Consider the following 21,725-nt stretch of genomic DNA (forward strand, 5'->3'; position numbering starts at 1 on the left):
AGAGTTAACAAAATTACTCATAACAAACAAAATTTAATAATGTTAAACCTAAATTAATTTTATAATTAAAAGCAATAATAGGAAATGACTAGCATGACCAAATCAAGAAAACATTGAGGATGCAGTGGCTTTTTAAAAAGCATCCTGCTCCCAAATTCTGGGATTTTCACCTCTCTACCTGTGCAGAAGAAGCTCTGTGACATAGCCAAACACCAGATGGCAGGTAGCCTTCTTGGAGCAATACCAAATTGAAGTCCTTAATAAACTCTGGTAATGCACTAATTTGAGTACCAAATTAAAATAATACTTAATAATTCACTCAGTAATTACTGGTCAGCAGTTCTCAGTTGCATTTGAAAATGAATACCTATAAAATTACAAATAATTTATCTAAAAAAGCCAAAGAAAGTAATTATGTGGCGTGATTGTGATACCCTCACCTTCTGTTCTTAACCCTCTCCAGTTGGCCAATGTTGATATAAAAACTTTTTTTGAAACGCAGCTCACAATAAGAAATATATTTACTTTAAAACTCAGGACACACATCCACAAAACCATCTCTCACATGGGTATAGTTTGAGCCATACACAAACGTGGCAGGACAAGCAAGTACATAGGGGCTAACACCTAGGCCAAATTCTGTGCACCCTGTGGGAAGCCCTGCATATGTGCGTGTGCGTGTGTGTATGACAAATGTGCATAAATATATTAATATATGTATGCGTAACAGGCACATACAATTAAAAAATTGAAATAAAAATTTCATGAAATAATACTCTATGTGCAATACACTCTGATATTTTCTATTTTTTTAAAGAAAAATATTGATCATAATCTACTAAATTGATTTCACAACGCTTTGTGGGTTGTGATTTGCAATTTGAAAAACGCTACTCAAAGAATGTTAATGTTGAGTTCATTATGACCTGCACAGATAGTATAGGAGCTTCCTCTGCTTTAGAGATCTGAATTGAGATCTTTCCCTCTGTGAAAACAAACAAACAAATAAAAGCACATTTGGAAGTGCTTTGGATGAATGGGTTTGAAGCTGTGGGTTACAGGAAAAGATGGCAGGGACAGGCAATAGTTAGCCTGGAGGAAAGAAGTGATGGCAGTGGAGGGGAGGAAGAAGCTGGGAGAGCAAGTGGCAGTCTGGCAGTGTTTGAGTAGCTACCAGGGTAACCAGATGTCAGAGGGACTAGGCATTTGTCTATGACCCCTAGGGATGGATATTCACTCAGTCAGCCTACTGAGCATTTACCGAGTATCAGCTACTTGCCAGTTTCTGTGCTAGAGACTGCGTATGGAAAAAATAATAGCAAATGCAGTCAGGTAACATTTATGCAAAGAAACTCTGCTTTTCCAATGATATGTCAGTTAAGCATGCCTGACGGCTAGCACAAATACATGGGGATATGATCCACAGTGTTGAGACATGATGAATTTTGTTAAGTTCTGTTGAGTGGCTTTAGTGACTCATATAGCCCCTTGTTTACCAAGGCTGCCATTTGTTGTCAGTTTCTAAATATTTCTAAGCATTTACTTCTGGGCAGAGAGTGGTTCAGTCGCGGAGAAGCAGACGCCATCAGAAGATGAGCTGCAAGCTTGCAAAACCCAGCCAAAACTTGTCCCAAGGCTGCCTCTCTCCCCAGATGAAACAGGAAACTATAAAACAGCTTCCATCTGAACTTTAGAATTCCAGCTTCACATATTTTTTTCCTGAGAAAAATCATTAAGCTTTCCTTTTATATTAGATTATTCAGTTTGCAGGAAAGCACGCATGATAGTGAATACATAAATCTTCTCAATTTCTCACTAAGTCTGAGTAATGCAGTTTGGTTTTACTGCCTTTGAGTTCTCACCAGTCTCTTCTAAGCTCCAAAATAAATCCATTAGGAGTTGTGAGCCCCATCATTTCACTGTATTGAAAATTCAGTGTTAAAGCTTATTTGGGGTGATTTGTGAGTTTATTTTCAATATGTTGGAGTTATAGAGAGACACACTTTGGTTCAATATAAAATAGATTTTCTAAGTGTACGAGCTACCTTGGTAGGTCATAAGTCCCCCAACTTGAGAGACATTCAAGAGTAGTCGAAGGTTGGGGGCAGCCCCATGGTCAAGTTTGCACGCTCAGCTTGGGCGGCCCGGGGTTTCACCAGTTCGATCCTGGGTGTGGACGTGGCACCTCTCATCAGGCCATGCTGAGGCAGCGTCCCATATAGCAAGCCAGAGGGACGTACTACTAGAATATATAACTATGTACTGAGGGACTTTGGGGAGGAGAAGAAGAAGAAAAAGAAGAAAAGAAGATTGGCAACAGATGTTAGCTTAGGTGCCAATCTTTAAAAGAAAAAAAAAGAATAGTTGAAGGTCACCTGGCATGTGGTGGAAGTGAGGGGAGAGATGTTACACAAAATGACCCTTTAGCTACTTACCAACCTTGAGATTATATGTTTCAATTAAACAGTGACTTCACCAGCCCATGACTGGGTTCTTTTCCAGAAAAGAGCTTCCTGTACATGCCTTCTGGAATCACATCCCAGAATACAAAATGACTTTCTCATTAAATGAACGTGTTTTTAAAGAATCAGTTAGCTCTAAATTAATTAGTAAGTTCCATTTGGTCTCTTCTGACAACATTGCCACCACCCCGCAAAATCAAATTTTTAGTAATAACAAATTACTAACAATAACAATAATTACTAATAACGAATATCTAATAATAACAAAGTACTAACAACATCAATAATCGCTCTTAAATAGCTAATGTTTATTGACTATTGTGTGGCAAATGCTGGGCTAGGTGCTTTAAAGACACTAATTTAATGATAACCCTATCAGATGGTACAACTCTTACACTCATTTAACAGATAAGAAAACTGGGGCAGGAGATTTCATAACTCAGAAGGGCATTCGGACGAGGACAAACCAGAATGTGAAGCCAATGAGTATGCTAACTGCACATGATAAACTCATAACCCCTAGTCTAAATATAATGACTATTGTTTAGGTGTTTCTGACCCTTGCAAATTTAGTCATCTAAATTATTTGGGAATATCATATACATCATAGCTTAAATATGCAATCTTCAAATTTGAAATATGGTATCATAAATGTTCAACAATGGAGAAGTGGTTAAGTATTTTACAATAAATCTGATCAGTAAAGTTTTTAGGAATCATTAAAATACTCTTGACAAAGAGCTACTAAAACATAGGAAAATGTGTGCAGTTATAGCAAATGAAATAGTAAAGTGCAAATTTTTTGTGCAGTGTGATCTCAACTTTCTTAAAAAAAGAAAATCCATAGAGGGGCTGGCCTGGTGGCGTAGTGGTTAAGTTCACATGCTCCACTTCTGCAGCCCAGGTTCACACATTTAGATCAAGCAAAAAGAGCAAGCTCAGCAACAGAGGTTAGCTCAGGGCCAATCTTTCTCACCAAAAAAAAAAAAAAAGTTCATAGAAGAAAATGACCAAAATACTCACGATGATTAACCATGAGTGGTAATACATATTTTGTTCTAATATTTTTTCTTTAAAAAAATTCTTATTTCTTTTCCGCAATGAATTTGTATTGTTTCTACAATTAAAAAAAAAAGTTTGTGGGGTTTTTTTTGGTGAGGAAGATTGACTCTGAGCTAACGTCTGTGGCAATCTTCCTCTGTTTCATGTGTGGGATGCTGCCACAGCATAGCTTGATGAGCGGTGTGTAGATCCACGCCCAGAATCCAAAGCAGCGAACCCCAGGTCGCCAAAGTGGAGCACGCAAACTTAACCTCTTGGTCACAGGGCCAGCCCCCCGCTCTTTCTTCTTAAATGAAGACAAATTCAAATGGTCATATGTTCATCTGGCAGTGAATGACTCTATAGAGAAATGGGCAATTCGGCTTAACTGTAAAACATCCAATTCTAAGTGCATAAAGTCTGCTGATTCTACTTTGCCCAGAATGGGGTCTGAAGGCCTGGAAGCTCCGCTGACCTGACTACTGCTGAGAGTTCTTACCAGCAGCACTGAGCAGGAGGAGGAGGTATTTTCCAGCTCACAGAGGAAGATGAAGACTGGTCGGGCTGGTTTGGAGGACTTAATGCAAAGTGATGTGGTTAGTCAATTTTGTCAAGTCCTTCTAAGCGTCAGCTGCCGCCAGGCCGCAGGGTGTCAGTGCCCAGCCTCGGGCATGGAGGAAGAGCACTTCCTGTGTGACTAGGCATGATGAATCTGGTGGGGCTTGGGATGTTTCTTTTTCAGGGAGGCTTGGGCTGTCCCACATGGAGGTTGTTATTGTTGGACATATGCTTTTGGAAAACTCTGCCTACCTTTGTTGTTGATTCATTAATTGTCACTTAAGTGCCACATGACACTTCTGCCTCATAAGGTCCCCTTTCTCTTTTTTGCTTTGGATCTGAATGGAGGTATCCAGCATTAGACTTTGTATTTAGAGTTGTTTACAGAGTAACTTATAGTACTACCCTTCATGGCATTGAGTGAATAAGGCTAAAGCGAAACTGCAGGACAAGTTGAGTCTCCTAACTTTGCCTGCTAAGCAGTTGATCTACAAGAAAGATATGCTTTCCAGACTTATGTACCTCTCTCCTGGTTAGAACTGTTCCTAACCTAGCACTGTCTAAATAATTTATTCAGAGATTTTCATGGTAGAGTACCCTGGAAGCTCCCTTCCTGGAAATTAGAATGATTATTCCTGCATTGCAGAAGGAAAGAGCAAAATCCAGGGCAATGGTGTTCTACCAACCTTAATTTATTCCTGGGCAAGACAACTGTGTAATATTACTTTGCCATCACTAGTATACAGGCTCTGGAGTCCACACGCAGTTCAGTTTTAAGTTAGTTAAAGTGGAGGAACCAGATGGGTTCCCAGGACTGAATCTGTTTCGTGGAGGAGGAGTCTGTGATTCACACTTAAGCCAAGGGTGTTGCCGGCATGACAGAGGCCATTACTGAAAGTAGCGTAGGGATGGCTCCTTGCCCCAGAGCTGTCAGATGTGTCCAGGGATTTATGCTGAATCTTTCGTGATTCATTAAAACCAGGACATCAGAAATGCTTCGCTGGGTCGTACCTGTGTTATCTTCAGCCAAACAAGGATCCAAAACATTACAGGGTGACATGAGAAATGCTGCAATAAGAGGTAGGTAGGAGGTGCTGTGGGGATAGCAGGGTGGTCGTGAACTCAGTCTGTGAAGTTCAGAAGGATTCCCGGAGGCAGCAGTGTTTGAGTGTGTTTTAGAAGAATGAATGGAGTGAGTGAACAAAAAGGTAGAAAGAGCTGTCTGTGCAAAGTCACCACCTTCTCCAGGAAGAAGACAGTGAGAAAAGAGGCTGTCAGGAGAGCAAGTTTGTGAAAGACAATGTGCTTCACTAAGATCATAGGCTTTATGCTCAAGTTGATGAGGAGTCAGCAAAAGACAGATTTTAACAGAGGAGAGACAACATCAGGTGACCATTTTGGAAAGAGGTTTCTACCTGCTGGTGTGGCTAATGCATGAGGGAAGATGTGATTAGAGGGAGGCAACCAGTTTGGAGAAAGCCTCATTTATGCCAGTGACAGTGTCGACAAGGAGGGACATACAGACTAGAAAGACATGCCATTAACCAAGGACTTTATGCCCTCTAAAATCCGTGAGTTTGTCTGAAACCTTCTCAAAACAATAGTATGACTTTAGCTGTACAATGGTTCTGTGGTATTTGACATTTGTACTAAATTTTTAATTTTACTGAGCACTTTGTCTTGTTTGATCTCACTAAATATGCAGTTTAACAGATGAAAAAACTAAACGTAGGTGATTTGCCTAGTTGTCCAGCTGGATTCAGCTGAAGTGGAACTAGAACCAAGTCTCTAGACTCCCTGGTCTTGAGCTTTAAATTAAATCCCAAATGTGAGAGTCTTGGACCCCATGCTCCTCATCCTTTTTTCTGCTTTGCATGTAAAATACTAGAACTGGAAAGGGATTTTTTTGGTGAGGAAGATTGACACTGAACTAATATCAGTTGCCAATCTTCCTCTTTTTGCTTGAGGAAGATTGTCACTCTGCTAGCATCTGTGGCAATCATCCTATATTTTGTATGTGGGCTGCCAACACAGCATGGCTTGATGAGCAGTGTGTAGGTCCACACTTGGGATCCGAACTGGCGAACCCCAGGCTGCTGAAGCAGAGAGGAGAGCACAAATGCAACCACTACACCACCAGGCCAGCCCCCTGGAAAAAGTTTTGAATACAATAGGAAACAGGGAACTTTGGGAAAGGCACAAAGAAATCTTGGGAGCTTCTGGGGAGGAAGAGGTGGCCAGCAGACGAGCAAAGGGGAGCAAAGTGACAATGAGCATTCTAGGCCTTCTGTAGGTCCATGTTTTGTCATTCAGTCCAAAGGCATCTGGTTGTACTAGTTTCCCCTGAGTTTCTCTGTAAACCTCACCCCTGCACACCACATTAGCCCTGGGTAGTGGGGAGTCGAAGGTGGGGAGGGACCAACTGGTAATGGCTATGAATGGCAATTATGGTGGCCTCTACTTAGGACAGTCCCTGGGTCCCTCAAGTCTGTTCAGAGGATCCTGTGTGGCTTACTGATCAGCAGTATGCTCAAAATCTGTCCCCAGGCGATTTCAACCAGGGAATAAGATTTGCTGATCGTGTTAGGTAAGATTGTCTACGTTCAGGCTATGAAAATAAGCCTGTTCAGTTTGAAAGTGGAATCTCAATTTCAGTGAGCAGAGGACATGCAGAGTCTTGGTCCCTGCAAACCAGAATTTTTCTGTTGGAAATAGTAGAATCATTTTGCAATGGCAGGAGAGTCATTTTGCAATCTTCTGTCCATGTTGGTGATTGGGAAGAGGCAGAACAACTGTCTTAGACAAAATAGACATTGGTGGGCAGGAAGAGAGTTTTCATCTGCAGGGGCCATTACTGTCTGTTTCTAGGAGCCAAAAGGGGCAATGGTTTCAGGATGCCTGGAGAAAGGGAGAAAGAGAAAGAGAGGATTCTTGATGAAAACTCCTCAATGCTCTGTTTTCTTTCAAGGCAGATATGATATCTCACAGCTGACTTGCCCTGTGATCAGCTCCCACTTGTGGCTGACTGACTTGGACATGGTGTTCAAAGAGGTGTGCTGAAGAGGGAGGCAATCTGTAATTGCACAGCCCTCATCCTTCTGGGGGTTTCATTGATTTTCTGTCTCCCTGCCTGGACGCTAGGCTCCTGTCTCAGGGATTCATCTGATTTCGGTGTGCTCCCTTGTCGTCTAGAACTATGATTGGCAGACTATGATTTAATTATAAAATAAATGAGCGAGCACTGCTTTTAAAGAAAATTCATTTATTTGTTTTTTGACCTTTTTTTTCTAATGTATCTATGTGGGAGGGGAAAGATATCCATAGAGAAGAATGTACTCCCACACCCATAGGTGTGGATTAAACAGACCTTGTTTAGTTTTAGGACCTAACCTAAAACCTCTGAGACTTTCTCACAGCTTTCACACTCCCATCAAGGCATCCATTCCATCAAGACCAGTTAGAAATATTAGTAATAATCCCATTTTATCCCTGAAAACCACTTTGACCACTTTTTAAATCTCCAAGCAATTGAGCAGATTCAACCCCTTAGTTCTGTCTTCCTAGTGATAATTTGTTTCTGCTGCACACATTTACAGCTGATTTTTAAAATAAAACATTTACGCTGAAATGACTCCTCATCTTAGGTGAGCTTGATTGATTCCTGTCTGAGTTAAAAAATAGTAATAATAGGATTTTCTAGCCTGTGCACTTTAAGTTTGATAAACAAAATAACAGGGAGAAAGAGTGGGTGGTTACTATGGTGACCACAACATCTGATTTGAGTAGTAGCAGATAGGACAGGGAAACAGTGCCATACTAAACTGAACTGCAATGATGATCAATAGTTCAGAGAGGAAATTTGAATGTCTGGGCTCCACTTATCAACTGATCAATCAGCCAGCACATGAATAGCAGGACCTGCACCTTGGCTTCACAGGCATCTATCTACTGTACAGATCAAAACAAAAAGAAATTTGCAGCACATATGAAAATTGTGTCCTTAAGGATATTTGGAAAATGCTTTTAGGTAGGAATAAAATCATCCTAACTTCCAAATTGTAGCTATTCATCCTCAAATATTCAGAAAAGCTTTAAACAATGAGGTCTTATTGGCGTCAGGAGACTTCCTGGTTCCAAAGAGGTGAGAAGAGGGGCTTAATTTCTCAGATTCGGGGGACCAAGTTTCTTGACTTGATGTTGCCACACAAAAAGTGAAATTAGAATGTCTACTTCCCTAAACCATCCCTTTTTGAATACTCTTCCCACCTAAAGGCTGATTTAAGCAGGCATTTCCTGACCTTGGGGAGCTAGCAGATTCCAGCCTGCCAGCTGAAGAATTAACTTTACGGTGTGAATAACTTTGTCTACTCTCTTCTACATTTTAAAAGAAGACACTGGATTAACGCTTTAGTGTTGGAACTTCAAACAGCAGCGGCTGGCTGGAGGCTGGGCTGGGATCTGGGAGTGAGGAGTCTTCAAGGCTCCCTCCAGCAGGCTCCGTGGCAGGCTTCTACTTCCTCCACCTTTTCATTGCTCAGGCCTTTTCAGCTAAGAGAAAGAAAAAGGGGGGAGTGAAACAGTCAACATATGGAAAGTGATTTGTTACTGCTTTTAAAAGGCTAGAATGGAGAAAGTAATCCCATCTCTTAAATTGGCCCTTTTGTGTTGCAAAGCATCTCAAACTATCTCTGCCACCGGCCTGGGAAGGTGGCCCCACCTGCTTCTCTCCTAAGAGGCTTTAGGCATAACTCAAGAGCATCAGGAGTGTGTGCTGGCAGGCGGAGTTTATACACCGAGCAACTCAGCCAGGAGGAGGAGAGCAGAGCTGAATTTGGGAAGCAGCTGCCTGCTATGCTGGAAACCTCTGGAAACTGGTTAAGGAGCTGTGGTGAGAATCATGCTGCTTTTCTCAGACCTGTTTTCCTTGACAGACCACATGGGGAATTGTGGCCAGTGAAATGAAAAGAGGACGGCAGATTCCCCTCCCTTTCCCTTCCTAGAACAGCAATGCCTGGCATTGCTCAGCACCCACGGCTTGCAGACACCTGGAGGCTGCTCTGTTCATTTCATGTCTGTTGCTATCTATGTGCTAGGGAAACATAGTGAATCGATGAATTTTTTTCTTCCTCCGCTTCAGTGCAGCCCCAAAACCGCATTCCTTGTGGTTTGATCACCACTGGCCTCCTCATAGTAAGTCTGTGTCATGGGAGCTGCTGGACTCGATACTGTGTAGCAGAGAGAAATTCAGGAATGTGAAATTCTGGCTGCTGACTTAAATGGGTTCCAGAAACGCCAGGATCCACATTGATTTCAGATCAGATATTCAATGCGTGCAAGTTCTGTTCAGATAGCTGGAGCTTGCTGAGGGAGAGCATAGTTATAAGGCAGGGAGGCAGGCCTACGTGTCTGAAAGAACCCGTAGACTTAACTGCTTTTACCAATTACAAGCTATGCAACCTTGGGAAACCAATGACCTTTATGCTTTCAGTTTTCTCATCTGTAAAATGGGAATTATATTACTTACTAAGGTTTAAAAATTAGTAGTTGTGTATGAAAAGCTGGACTCTAAGGTCCCCTAGGGAACAGGGACCATGGTTATCTTATTTTGGCACATATGATTAAGTATCCAGAAAAGGCAATTTATTAACAATCTTAATTTAGTAGTTAAGAATGTCAGCTCAGATCATTCTGCCTAATTTCAAATCCCAGCTCCCTCATGGTTAGTTGAGGTCAGCAGAATACCATGAACCTGTTTCTGCATCTGTAAAATGGTCATGAGGTAGTAACTATTCCATGGATCTGTGAGGATTTAAAGAGATAATGCTTCATATGTGCAGCCCTCAGCCTTGTGCCCAGCACACAGTAAATACTCAGTAAATGTTGGCTGTTGTTATTATGAGGCAGGAATCTGAGTGTGGAGCTAGACAGTTGGCCTCCCCAGACTAAATTCACTTCATCTTTTTTTAAATGCAGAGGTTGGACAAGATGAATGCTAAGGACCTTCAACCTCTTAGCTGTGTTCCTAGGCACAGCCACATGCCCACCACATAGCCCCACATCCTCCTTGGTAGGGGCCATAAATAAAAAATTCAAACATATTTTTGATTTAAAACCAACCCAACATAATATACATTTTGGCCTTAAAAATCATAGCCAGTGCATAAAGCCAGCTGTGTCATTTCATATACTCCCATGACTTGATTTCCTTAAGAACAGATACTTTCACAGCCCCAGATGCTACTTTACATGTCCATGGCTTTGGAGACAGAGAGATTTGCATTCAAACGCTTTGCTGGTTTTAAGAAACTTTATTCACACAAGTTGACTGGAGTGACACCCGTTAGCATTTCTAGTTTCTGTATTATTTTTTAGAAGGAACCTTAACCTGTATCTCTGCATTCTGGTGGCAACTAATATGTATCTGAACTGTTGGCAGCCAGTTGAAAAACCAGCCCCGAGTCGCCGAGAAAGCAGACCTGCTGGGCCGGGGAGACTTGCGTTCTTCTCAGATTTGGAGCTCCCCCCAAGTCAGGACTTCCTTTGCTACTTTATTCTCTCCATCCCCCTTCCAATTTTACTTCCCACAGTTCTCTAAATCCCTTATGGGTGCTCTGAGCTAGGCTAGCACCGCCATTAAACGTAGAACAAGTAATCACAGGTTTTTGGAAGTAATTTGTTTGATGTAAGACCACCAACAGGGCGGGGGCTGTGTTTTCTGATGCCTCACGTGTGACACATGAATTCTTCAGTTTACATGGTAGTCTAAGAGCATAAAAATGACATCTTAATCAATGGGAAGAACTGCCATTGTCTATGACCTTTCAAAATTTCTGTCTAAAACATTAAAAACTCTCTTTTTGTTGGCTACAAATGCATGGGAAAATGAAAAATATAGTACAATGAATGTTAGGTACACTGTTATTTAAAATATTAGAAACATTGAGAAGCAAAGTGTTTTATTTCTTTGTGAAAAAGAGTAGTTTGGGTCAGTCACATAACTTACGATACCCAGTGAGCATCTTTTCTATGCCTTGGCAAATTTCCACAGTCCCTTCTAAGTTTGGATCAGCTTTCAACCTTTCATCCTTTGCACTTTCAATATTATAAAGTATATCTAAGAGTTCCTTTAATGTGAAGTTTTTTGCTGGTGGTATTTCCTCTTGGACGTCTTCATCCTTTACGTCCCAACCACTTTACTCACGTATGTTAACATGTTTGCCTTTACTGAGTTCCCCTGGCTGCATATCCAGTGTTTCTCAAAGGGTGGCAGTGTCAACATTCCCATCATAAGCTGTATCTTCTGTGATTCCATTGTTCCATTTGAATTTCACTTACGGGATTATCACTTTTTGTTTCTTTGCTACACCTTCATCTTTGTTGGCGAATTCCTCCTTTGGATTATCCATTGCTGTAAAATGTCATGTGGGTTTATCACTGGGAGATAAGGAAGCAAAACGGCTGCATGCTTTGTTGTCAGAGTATGAACTGAATAACAGATGTGCAGGGACCCATCACTGACACTTTGAAAAAAGTGACATGATGAGTCACTGATTTTGTGCAGTAATTTGTGGACTGAAGAGCTAGTGGCAAGTTTATACTTTATTTACTCACTCACAGTTAATATACTGTGGTAACTGAAATTTGAATCAAGTTGTTAGGGAACTGGCATTACGTAATTTAATCACAGTAATGGAAATTCGTGCATATTGGAGCCATGCAAATCGAAACTGCCTGTAGTTGCTCAATAACAAATGTCTGTTGAATGAATCAATAAATTAATACATTCACACTGATCTCAGTTTTGCAGCCTCAGCATCCTTATAGCCTTGCCCACAACTATCCCCCTTCTCTTCCTGCCTGTATAATAGGTCCAAAATAGCAGGTAAAGGCATATCTGTTAAAATCTGGCTTTGAACAAGTCATTGAACTCTGATCCTCATATGTGCTAAAGACCCAGCTACTTTTTTCCTTATCAAAATCCTCTCTTTCTGAGTGCCCGCCTTCACCTCTAAAAGGTAATAATCTCATCAACGGCTTTACATTCTAAATGCTGAAAGGACTCTCGGGGTCGCTTGGTTTCTTCCCCTGTGAGAGAAGGATAAGGATTTGACAGAGGAGGGCCCTTGAATTTTGCCTTCACCAGGGATGCTCAGACCCTGTGGGCAACAGAGAGAGGGGTCTTGTGTTGGCAGGATTTCCCTGGTCCTCTTCTCTCACTGTTTTAATATCCAGTGATAAATATATATATATATATATGGAGGATGTCTGGGGGAGGGACTCAAAGATAATCGTAAACTTTACTTGGTCTTCGATCTCAAGGAGTTTGTATTCGAAGATGGGCTATGAATCCCGGAGACATGTAAGCAGTAACAGACTGGTGGTGATCAGCTCTGGTTTTATCTGATATAAGTTCACGGTTGGATCTGTCAGTTCCCAGCTCGACGAGCTGGACGAGCTTTCCCAAGTTACTCAGGCTTTCAGAAACTCATTTCTCCATCTGCAGACTGTAATAATTATCTCCCAGGTTTTTTGAGAGTCTTAAACAAGGTAGATAATACAATGCGCTTAGAGTAGTATCTTTTGTAGAGTAAGCGCTTGGAAAACAGAAACCATTTTAGTTACCTAGACATAATTCAAGTGGATGTCATCCTTTCACTAAGATTGTCTTGCCTACAGTGTGCAGAGTTCTGATTGCAGAGTCAGAGTGTAACATCCAGATGGAACTTGACAGAAGCTACCCACCCCGTTCATGGGGGACCAAGGCTAAGAACTGTGTTGTCTTCTGCCTTCTTATGATTGTCATTTGGTGACTGAGAATCTGCATTATAGTCTGCCTTCGTAGAGTCAGCCCCCTATATTCTTTTGGAATACCTCCTTTGGGTATTCTAAGAGGCATTTTCAAAGATTTCAAGAACAAGACACTCAAGTCACATAGTGGCAGGGCCCTGCTTGCTCCTCTGGTAACAGTGCCACCTCCCACCTCCTCTGGAATGATCAGCTTGCCCAAGGGGCACCTGCATCCAGTCACCATGTGTCCCCTCAACCATCTGCACTCACTTGGAGACTTTTTGAGAAAGGCACTGAAATAAGAGTGATTGCTATGCCTGACTAGTGACTGGGCCACCACTCTCAGTTCTAGCTTGTGGGGCATTTAAAAAGTGTAGATCCTCCCAGGAATTCTGATCCAATAGGTCTGAGTGGAGCTGAGGCACCTGCATTATAAAAATGTTCCCGGGTGAGGTGCCAGCAGAGCTGAGAACTGCTGCTCTAGTGCCTATAGGGGCCAGAGTCTAAGAACAAAACTAGCCCTGGCTGTGATTGTTTGGAAGTGAACGTGACCTTCACTTGCCCAGAGACTGGCCTGGCCTGGGAGGCGCACACTGGCCTTGCAGTGTGTTAGAAGCCGGTTGCTACAGATTCTTTTCACCCCAGGGCTAATTTCCTCTGTATTGTTGCCTCAGAGAATAATCCCACTCATCTTGACTGAACTTTTTACAACAGCTGCCTAATTGGCCTCCTTGACTTCACCTCCCTCTCTTAACTTTTCAATCCACTTTCCGCTCTGCCAACAAAGTCATCTTGCTAAAATGAGAATTCCGTTGTCACTCCTTCCATCTTCTAGCCACAGAGAACCTTTCCTTGTTTCCAGCATAGGATATTTCTTAATGCCTTCATGTGCATTGTTTCCCTGCTGGGACACCCTTCCTCCCAATTAATGGTAATAGCATTACTTTCATAAATAACAAAATGTTTCTTTATTTAAAAATTTAGCCTTTGTTAGAGCCTATGCTAAGTGTTTTACATGTCTGACAAACTCATAATGACATAAAGAAGGCCAAAGACCTGCTCTGAGAAGACTTCTCTACCCTCAATTGCCCAACAGCAGAGTGAGTTGCCCTTTCTTCTGTGCCCCTAGAGCACCATCAAAGAATTCATCGTATTGCATTGTAATTTGCTGTTTATGCTCTATCTATCCTCCCAAGGGTATGTATTACATTTGTGTTTGTAATCCCCTGAGCAGAATGGGCCACCAGCAGTCATGAGCCACCAAGGGGCTTGGGGGAGCTGGCTTGAGGGCAAATCATCTTCAATCCTAAAGAAACACCTGGATGCAGATGGTTCAGTTGACAGTGGATCAGCAGTCCTAATAGTGTCATCCTTTGGAAGTCATTTGGGCCCACAAAAGATGTATCCCAAAGGCTCCACCTTTACACACAGCAGTGTGACATAGCACTTGGCTCCCAAGGTATTCCAAACCACGCTCAGCAAGACTGCCTAACTTTCTGTGCTCAGCAGACCAGAACTCCCACTACAACTGCCGTATCATTGGTTTCAAATTGTTTGTTACCAAAGAAGGGCTGGATTGCATTGCGTCATCTATTTGGAGGGTATTTCACCAACAAACCAATGAAAGGCAGCCAAACAGGACCATGCATTTTTTTGTGCTTTTTTTTTTTTTTTTTGGCCCTGTGTTTTTATAGGCAGACACTGTAATCAGTTGTCATGATAGCTATAATCAATTAGCTTATGGACTATTTTTCTCCATCTGGGCTATTGAATAGTTGCTTTTGTTTTTATTTTTGTTTTCCCTCTCTGCTCATTTCCTACTGTCACTATTGAACCGGGTGACTAAGCCCCTACAAAACCTTCAGCTGCTCCTGTCTCTCTAGCAGCCTCCTTTAAGATGTGGCAGTAACTCATTAATGCCCAGAGACATTTGCATCTGCATTAGTATCTAGGAGTTATTTATTGGAAAAATATCTTTAAGTGGTTCTTCTATTGTTAAAGTGCAAAGCAAAACTTTAACTCATTAGATGAGTTATGTATTTAAATTTAAAATTGCAAAGGATTGCGTTTATTCAGTTTGTGTTGATGTTGGTGTTGCTGGGAGCCAGCTCTGCAAATCATGTCCTCTTTCGCTTCAAAGGAAAAATCTAAGACTTTTCAATGTGAGAGGTACCCTGCACTTCCTTGAAAGGATAGGAGCTCCATTTCATTGAGGAAGTTGAAGCAGAATGGCAGATTAATAGAATTAGCGGGGAGAGGAGGTGGGTATCAGAAAATATTTAAGTTTCTTTTGAAGCTGAGATTCTTTTTCAATAAATAACAAGACAGATGCTTCCCTGACAGTAAGCCTAAGAACATAGTCAGCAGAGAACTTTAAAGAGTTGGGCAAACATTTCAGCAAACACTTTTTGCATGCCTACACAATTCCAGATCCTAAGGTAGGGGCAGAAAAAAGAGTAAGACCTAGCCCCTGCCTGCAAGGACTTAAATCTAGTAGAAGAAGAAAGATTTTTTAAAAGCACAATTAAGTGTTAAAGATGGCATGAAAGGAGTCTGTATGATGGCAAGAGAGAAGTGGGATTAGAGAAAGAAAACAGCCCTCTTCCAAAATCTTCTGTATGTGCTCAAAAGGAAATCATCCCTGACCTCTCTGTTTTTAGGTTCCTTTCTAAAAGATGGGTATAATCCATGCCAGTGACCTGACTCCTTTTGGAATGCATTTGGAAATGGAAAGGACTTTGAACAGTTTGTGCACCTCCAAGGATGGGTATTATATAAACTCCACATTAAAAACAGCACATCTAAAGCAATGCCCATTGAACTATTAATTAAATTTTGTCACCAGCTCCATATAAAACTTACTGAGGACCTTGAAGTTCTTGTCAAAATGAAAAACTGAGCAACTGGTATTAATTCCACTGGTTGGAAAGGGAAAGCCGAGAGACGAGGGTAAGAGACCTGGCCAAGGACCCTGGGACTCACTGCCAGAGCTGCTGACTCCTTCTGGTCAGTTTGAATGACCCTGCTCTCTTCACTGCTTTGTCTCTGTGCTTGGAGCTCTGACTATAGATTTATTGATGTATAATTTTCTTCTGCAGGACATTAAAATAAAAATAAAACAAAACAAACAAAAACTGTGCTCCTGCCTCTAAAGATAGGACTCTTTTCATGGAGTTTTAAAATGTCTTGAGCAGATCTTTATAGAGCACCTGCGATGTGCCAGACATGGTGTTAGGCATTGGAGGACAAATCAGACGTGGTCTCCACTCTCAAAGAGGTTAGAATCCACTTGTGGGGCAATTGCGATGCAATGTAATCAGTGCTGTGGGGATCTAATAGTCTGCTGAATGAGGAACCTTTAACTCAGCTTGATAAGATGATCAGAGAAGCCTCCCTGGAGAAAAAAATGTCAAAACTGGGATGTGAAATTCTGAGAAATTAGCCCTGAAGAGTGGAAAGGAGCAAAAACTGTAAGAAAAAAGTAGGACAGCAAGAAGGAGCTCTCAGGCTGTTCCAGGAAGTGAAAGTAGTTCAATGGACTGGATCTTAGACCATTGTCTGGTGGAGGGAACCTAGATTGCTAGGGAGGGCCCAGATCACAGAAGGATCTTTATGCCCAGCTGGAGTTTGATCTTTAGTGTGAAGGCAATGGGGCTAGTTAAATGGTTATAAGCAGGAAAGTGACAGGATCAATATTGCCATTAGAAAAAATCACTTTCCTCTGCTGTGAGCAGAATGGATAGGAGAGACCACAATCATTAAGAAGACAGGGATGAGGATCGTTAGTCTAAGGGTAAAGAGGTGGGATCTGGGACTCAACTGGCTGCTCTCCCTACCCTCTTCTGGGTGGAAGACTGTAAGGATCACACTCATGGTCATTCCCAGCCCTCTTGAATACAAGGACTTCCTTTTTAAGGACCTGAAAGTGATTGTATTTTTAGATTTTGTTGATAGTGATAATACTTAATGATACAATGATACATTGAATTAAACTTAATGTGTATTTAATTAGTCACAGTGCAACCTGTGTGTATAACACCAAGGATTCCCAGGAGTTTTTGATCCTCAAACTTGGAATCAGAGGCAAGGAGAACTTAGAATTGTAGTTATGAGCAGTTAGTATGCCAACTAATCCTTTTCAAAGCGTCATAGCTATTATTTCTTGAGTTTACTGTACTCAGTAGCTTTACAAGTACTACCTCATTTTACAGATGAGGAAACGGATATTAGGGAGGTTGTTAACGTGGTTTGGCTTCTGACTGACATTACTTCAATATCTCCTGGGGGTTGAATAGATTGAAATGTTTGAATTCCACTTCTACTACTTACCGTCAATGTGATTTGGTGGCAAATTACCTAATCTCTAGAAGTATCAGTTTCCTTATCTATGAAATGGGTATAATATCTACCACATGGAGTTAGATCATTATTAAAGTAGATAATGGTGTTAAAAAACTTGATAACTTTCAATAAATTGTCTTCCCATCGTGCCGTCTTTTTCTTACTCCTTCTTTATCTTCTTTTCTCCCCATTTCCTCTGCATCTGCTTATGTTTTAGTCCCTTCACTTCTTCCTCAATTTTCCTTCCCTTTGTTTCTCATTTTCTCTTTTTCTTAATCTTCACATAATATTAAACTGATATCTTTTAGTGTTTATACAGTTACATTTGAGATTCCTATTCTTAATTTAAACAGCAACCAGCTGTTTATGTTTTGTTAAGAAATTGCTTAGGAGTCAATTTGCGCTGTATTTGTGATCCTTAATAGAAAAACACTTCTCACTCGCACATCTTTGACTTAATAGTATATTTGCAGGTCTGTTCTGGCAATTTTACTTACTCTTTTGATACTCTAGGGGTGAATCATTTTACCCAATGCCCTACTTAAAGAAAAATCTGTGTTCCTAGCCAATGCTCCTCCATCCTTGCACATTCTCAAGTGCTCTGGCAAATTCTGTGTACCCCTGTCAGGAAACAGTGATGTCAGGTCTCCTGGGATATAGCCAGCTGTTGATGAAGCAGGTACAGAATCACAGAAAGTGCAAATGCCCCAGTGCAGTAGTGTAGAAAGTTTTTAAAAGCGTTTCTTGGAATTTATCCATCTCTTCTTTTTAAAGCATATTTACCATTGCGTATCAAAATCTACAATAAAATCTTAATGAATGAAGCTGGAATAATTTATCTTCTGAAAACACATTCCTTATGCCCTGAGTTAACAAATAGCCAAAACTTTTGGCCTAGTTTTCAAGGTCCTCCATGATCTGGTTTCCATCATCATTTCATTCCTTCTTCCTGCTGCTCCGTGGGCACATGAACCCTGCATTTAAATATTTTCTTCAGCCTTCTCCTGAAAAATACTTTGACTTGCCAATCTCCAAGTGCTTGTATGCCTGTTATTTCTCTACTCTGGAAATCCCTCTTTTATGCAAACCTCACCCATTCTTCAAGTCTCGGTTCAAGCTCAGTTCAAGTTCTACTTTTCCTGACCATTCCAAGTTCAAATGCCCTTCTGAATTCCTCTAGTTAGGCAGCATGATTTACAGGGAACTTTTGGGGATCTAGAGCTGGAATTCCTGGGTTCAAATCCCGCCCTAGAGATGTGATTTTTTGGCCTGCTGTGGACAATTTCCTTAGCATTAACAAAATAGGTAAGATCTTAAAGATTGTTAAAAGAATTAAAGTGGAAAACCATGTGAAAGCATTTGTGTAACAAGTATGATAATCTGCCTAGTATATTTAATTATCTTTTCCTTTTTATATGGTAATTTAGTTTGCAATTAAATAGATTTAGTAAACACGAAATTCTTAAAAGTGAGAATGTGTACATTCTACATTAGGACTCCTCAAATGTTAATGTGCATATGAATCACGTGGAGATCCTGTCAAAATGCAGATTCTGATTCAGTAGCTCTGGAACAGGGCTCGAGCTTCTGTGTTTCTAACAAGTTCCCAGGTGAGCTGCTGCTTCCGCTTGCCCATGGACCACACTTTGATTAGCAAGGCTCCTGTAAACCTGAATACAAAGGCAGCAATAAAACGCCCATGCTCTTAGTTTGCCCTCTCTGGCTGGAGGCCAGACATAGGATTTGCACACTGACCTTCTTCTCAGTGTCCAATTATGTTTTTCTGCCTATAACTTTCTTCATAACTGCAAAAGCTGGCTAGCTTGTTACTTACCTTGGTCGCACACAGATATTAGTCAGCCAAGGGTGTCAAATATAATTACTTCAGAATAAATATAAAATTCACCAGGAAACTTGCAGGGCTCCCACAGGATGAACTTGATCTGCACTGAGGTGCCTTCTGCATGACGACCGTGAAATGACTCATTTGACGTCAAATCACAGATGGACGTCATCTCATTACCCAGGAAGACCTCCTTTTGCAGCAAATGATGCCAAGAGGCGTCTAAATGAAGAGGACTGGAAGGCTGGTTATCTGACTAACCCTCAGCAGTGCAGAGCCTCTGCTGACCAGAGTGGTCCTAGCATCTATAGACCCTGTCCCACATGATCTTCCCTTGAAGCAGTTTATCAGTGACTTCATTTTGACATTTGATGAGTCATCATCTTCTTATCTAGTTCTCCTTGCATGCACAAGACAAGAAAGAACATGTATCTGATTTTGAACTGCGTATTTTGCACAGTTAAGAGGAGTTGGTGTGGGAGGTGACTGCTGAGGCCATGGTTTTTACAGTCAGGCCTGCTCATGCTCTGGTTGTGTGGGACCTTAGGCATGTTACCTAGCCTAAGCCTTGGGTTTTGCATTTGTCAAAAGAGACTATTAGAATAAATGAGATAGTCCATGTTAAATATTTAACATTGTCCCTAGCATACAGTTAGTCCTCCATACATACTAGTTATGGTTATTATATTACTCGTGATAGATATGGGCATATTTATGTTATTATAACACTTTATTAATATAATATTACATTTTAAGTGTTTTTATTGTGGAAAAACACATAACACTAAATTTACCATCTTAATCTTTTTGTGTGTTTGTGTATGGGGAAGATGGTTCCTGAGGTAACATCCATGCCAGTCTTCCTCTACTTCGTGTATGGGATGCCGCCACATCATGGCTTGATGAGCAGTATAAAGGTCCAAGCCTGGGATCCAAACCTGCAAACCCCCTGCTGCCGAAGCGGAGTGTGTGAACTTAACCACTACACCACCGGGCCGGCCCCCATCTTAACCATTTTTAAGTGTACAATTCAGTAATATTAAGTAGATTCACATTATTGTGCAATAGATCTCTAGAGCTTTTTCATCTTGTAGCACTGAAATTCTATACCCACTGAAAACCAACTCCCCCCAGCACTCCTCCCAGCCCTTTACATTGTAGTTTTATTTCTGGAGCCTATTGATATGAACACACTCCACAAGCCCTCAGCTTCCTGTCACTACTGGAGAAACACATCGAATTTGAAACCAGAAAATGTAGATACAAGACTAAGCCCTGAATTGTACTAGCTACATGAATGTCCTCTTACCAATTATAAGCTTTGACTATGTCATCGATATCTGCAAATAGGTACACATTCTGTGAACTGCATTATTGTTAATTAGTCTCTTTTTACCCCCTGCTCTCTTTCCAGTACCCCTCCTTTGTGTTCCTAGAAATCATCAGTCTTACACCTAGCATTTTATACTAAAATTATCTGCTTGATGTATCTTCCCTTTGAGTAGATGGAAAGTACCTTGTGGGCTAGGGTGAGGCGTTAATTCAAACCTGATTTCACTTGTGTTAAATGGAATAGTTCAGGACAGTATGTTTGCCTCACATTTCTCTCTCATTGACTTTCATGTGCTTCCAGGAGCCCCTCTTTCATCATGCTACATTTCCCCTTTGTTTAACACCCTTCTCTAAAACCTTTGGCAAAGTCCCCACCCAAAACAGTGATTGCTAAGGGGAAACAGATCAATCCAGTAGAGTACGGACAGCAATAGGATAAAGTTAGAAAGGTGCTGGAAAACGAAAGCCTTAGTCAGATTTTTAGACTATATCTCATGTTTTAATGATTACCTAGTTATGCTTAGAACCTTCTTTCTTTTGCTTCTTCTGTCAAGTGTCTAGAAAGGTCAGGAGCCATCTCATTACCTTCCAAATGATTTGGGGGAAATCGCTTCGAGGTGCAAGAAGCTCTGTTCCTGAAGACTTGTATCGACAGCTAATTTCGAGAGTCAAGGTTCAAGTCTTCTGAAGCAGAAGCCAAGACAGTTATGTAACCTGAAGTTCTTTGTTGAAAACACAACCTGCAGATGCTCAGAAAGCTAAATTAAACTCCTGACTTGCAGCTCAGCCATCAAGCATCATGGGCAATCTAAAGAATATTACCATCCCCAAGGGGGTAATTGTAATGATGCCGACTGAAACACTGTATTCAACTTCCAGCCAGTGTGATTTAAAAGTCTGCCCAGATTAGCTGGGCAGTAAACTCGTTGAGGTTGAGCTGAACTTTACAATGTGGTTTGTTGCTTAATGAGCAATCTTGTTAAAAAAAAAAAAAAGTTATTTTGCAAAATTTGGTCATATGCACTTCTGATTTGAGAACATTTTTTTTCCTCTCCTCTCAGGAAGACTCTTTCTTGATGAACGATTGCATGACTAGATTGAGAGGGAGGCCTAAGAGAATGAATATTATTGGAGCTACTCCAGGACTCATGCTCATCTCTCACTTTTAAGAGGAGAGGGGAGCCAGCAGTGATGGAGTACCTGCTATGCGACAGGCTCTCTGCATATGTCCTTCCAATAAATCATCAGGTGAAGTCAGGGAAATGAGCACCAGCAACCTCATATTAGAAATTATGAAAAACAAACTCAGAGATAGAAAATAATTTGTCCAAGGTCACTCAACTAGTATGTGGAAGAGCTAG

General features: G+C 41.1%; 1 protein-coding gene across 50 annotated transcripts in view; it reads left to right on the top strand.

Annotated features, from left to right (window-relative positions):
- Positions 1–21,725, top strand: part of DLG2 (discs large MAGUK scaffold protein 2) — a 1,837,299-nt gene that overhangs the window by 1,590,793 nt on the left and 224,781 nt on the right. For 2 of the 50 annotated variants that reach the window (XM_070274299.1, XM_070274300.1), the window contains exon 1: positions 4,831–5,141. The exons of the other annotated variants lie outside the window; for them this stretch is intronic. In XM_070274299.1, coding sequence (XP_070130400.1) covers positions 5,054–5,141 — 88 coding nt within the window. In that variant the 5' untranslated portion in view covers positions 4,831–5,053. Of the gene's footprint in view, positions 1–4,830; positions 5,142–21,725 lie in introns of those variants that run through there. 50 annotated transcript variants of the gene reach the window in all.

This window comes from Equus caballus, chromosome 7 (assembly GCF_041296265.1).
Source record: "Equus caballus isolate H_3958 breed thoroughbred chromosome 7, TB-T2T, whole genome shotgun sequence".
Classification (NCBI taxonomy): domain Eukaryota; kingdom Metazoa; phylum Chordata; class Mammalia; order Perissodactyla; family Equidae; genus Equus; species Equus caballus.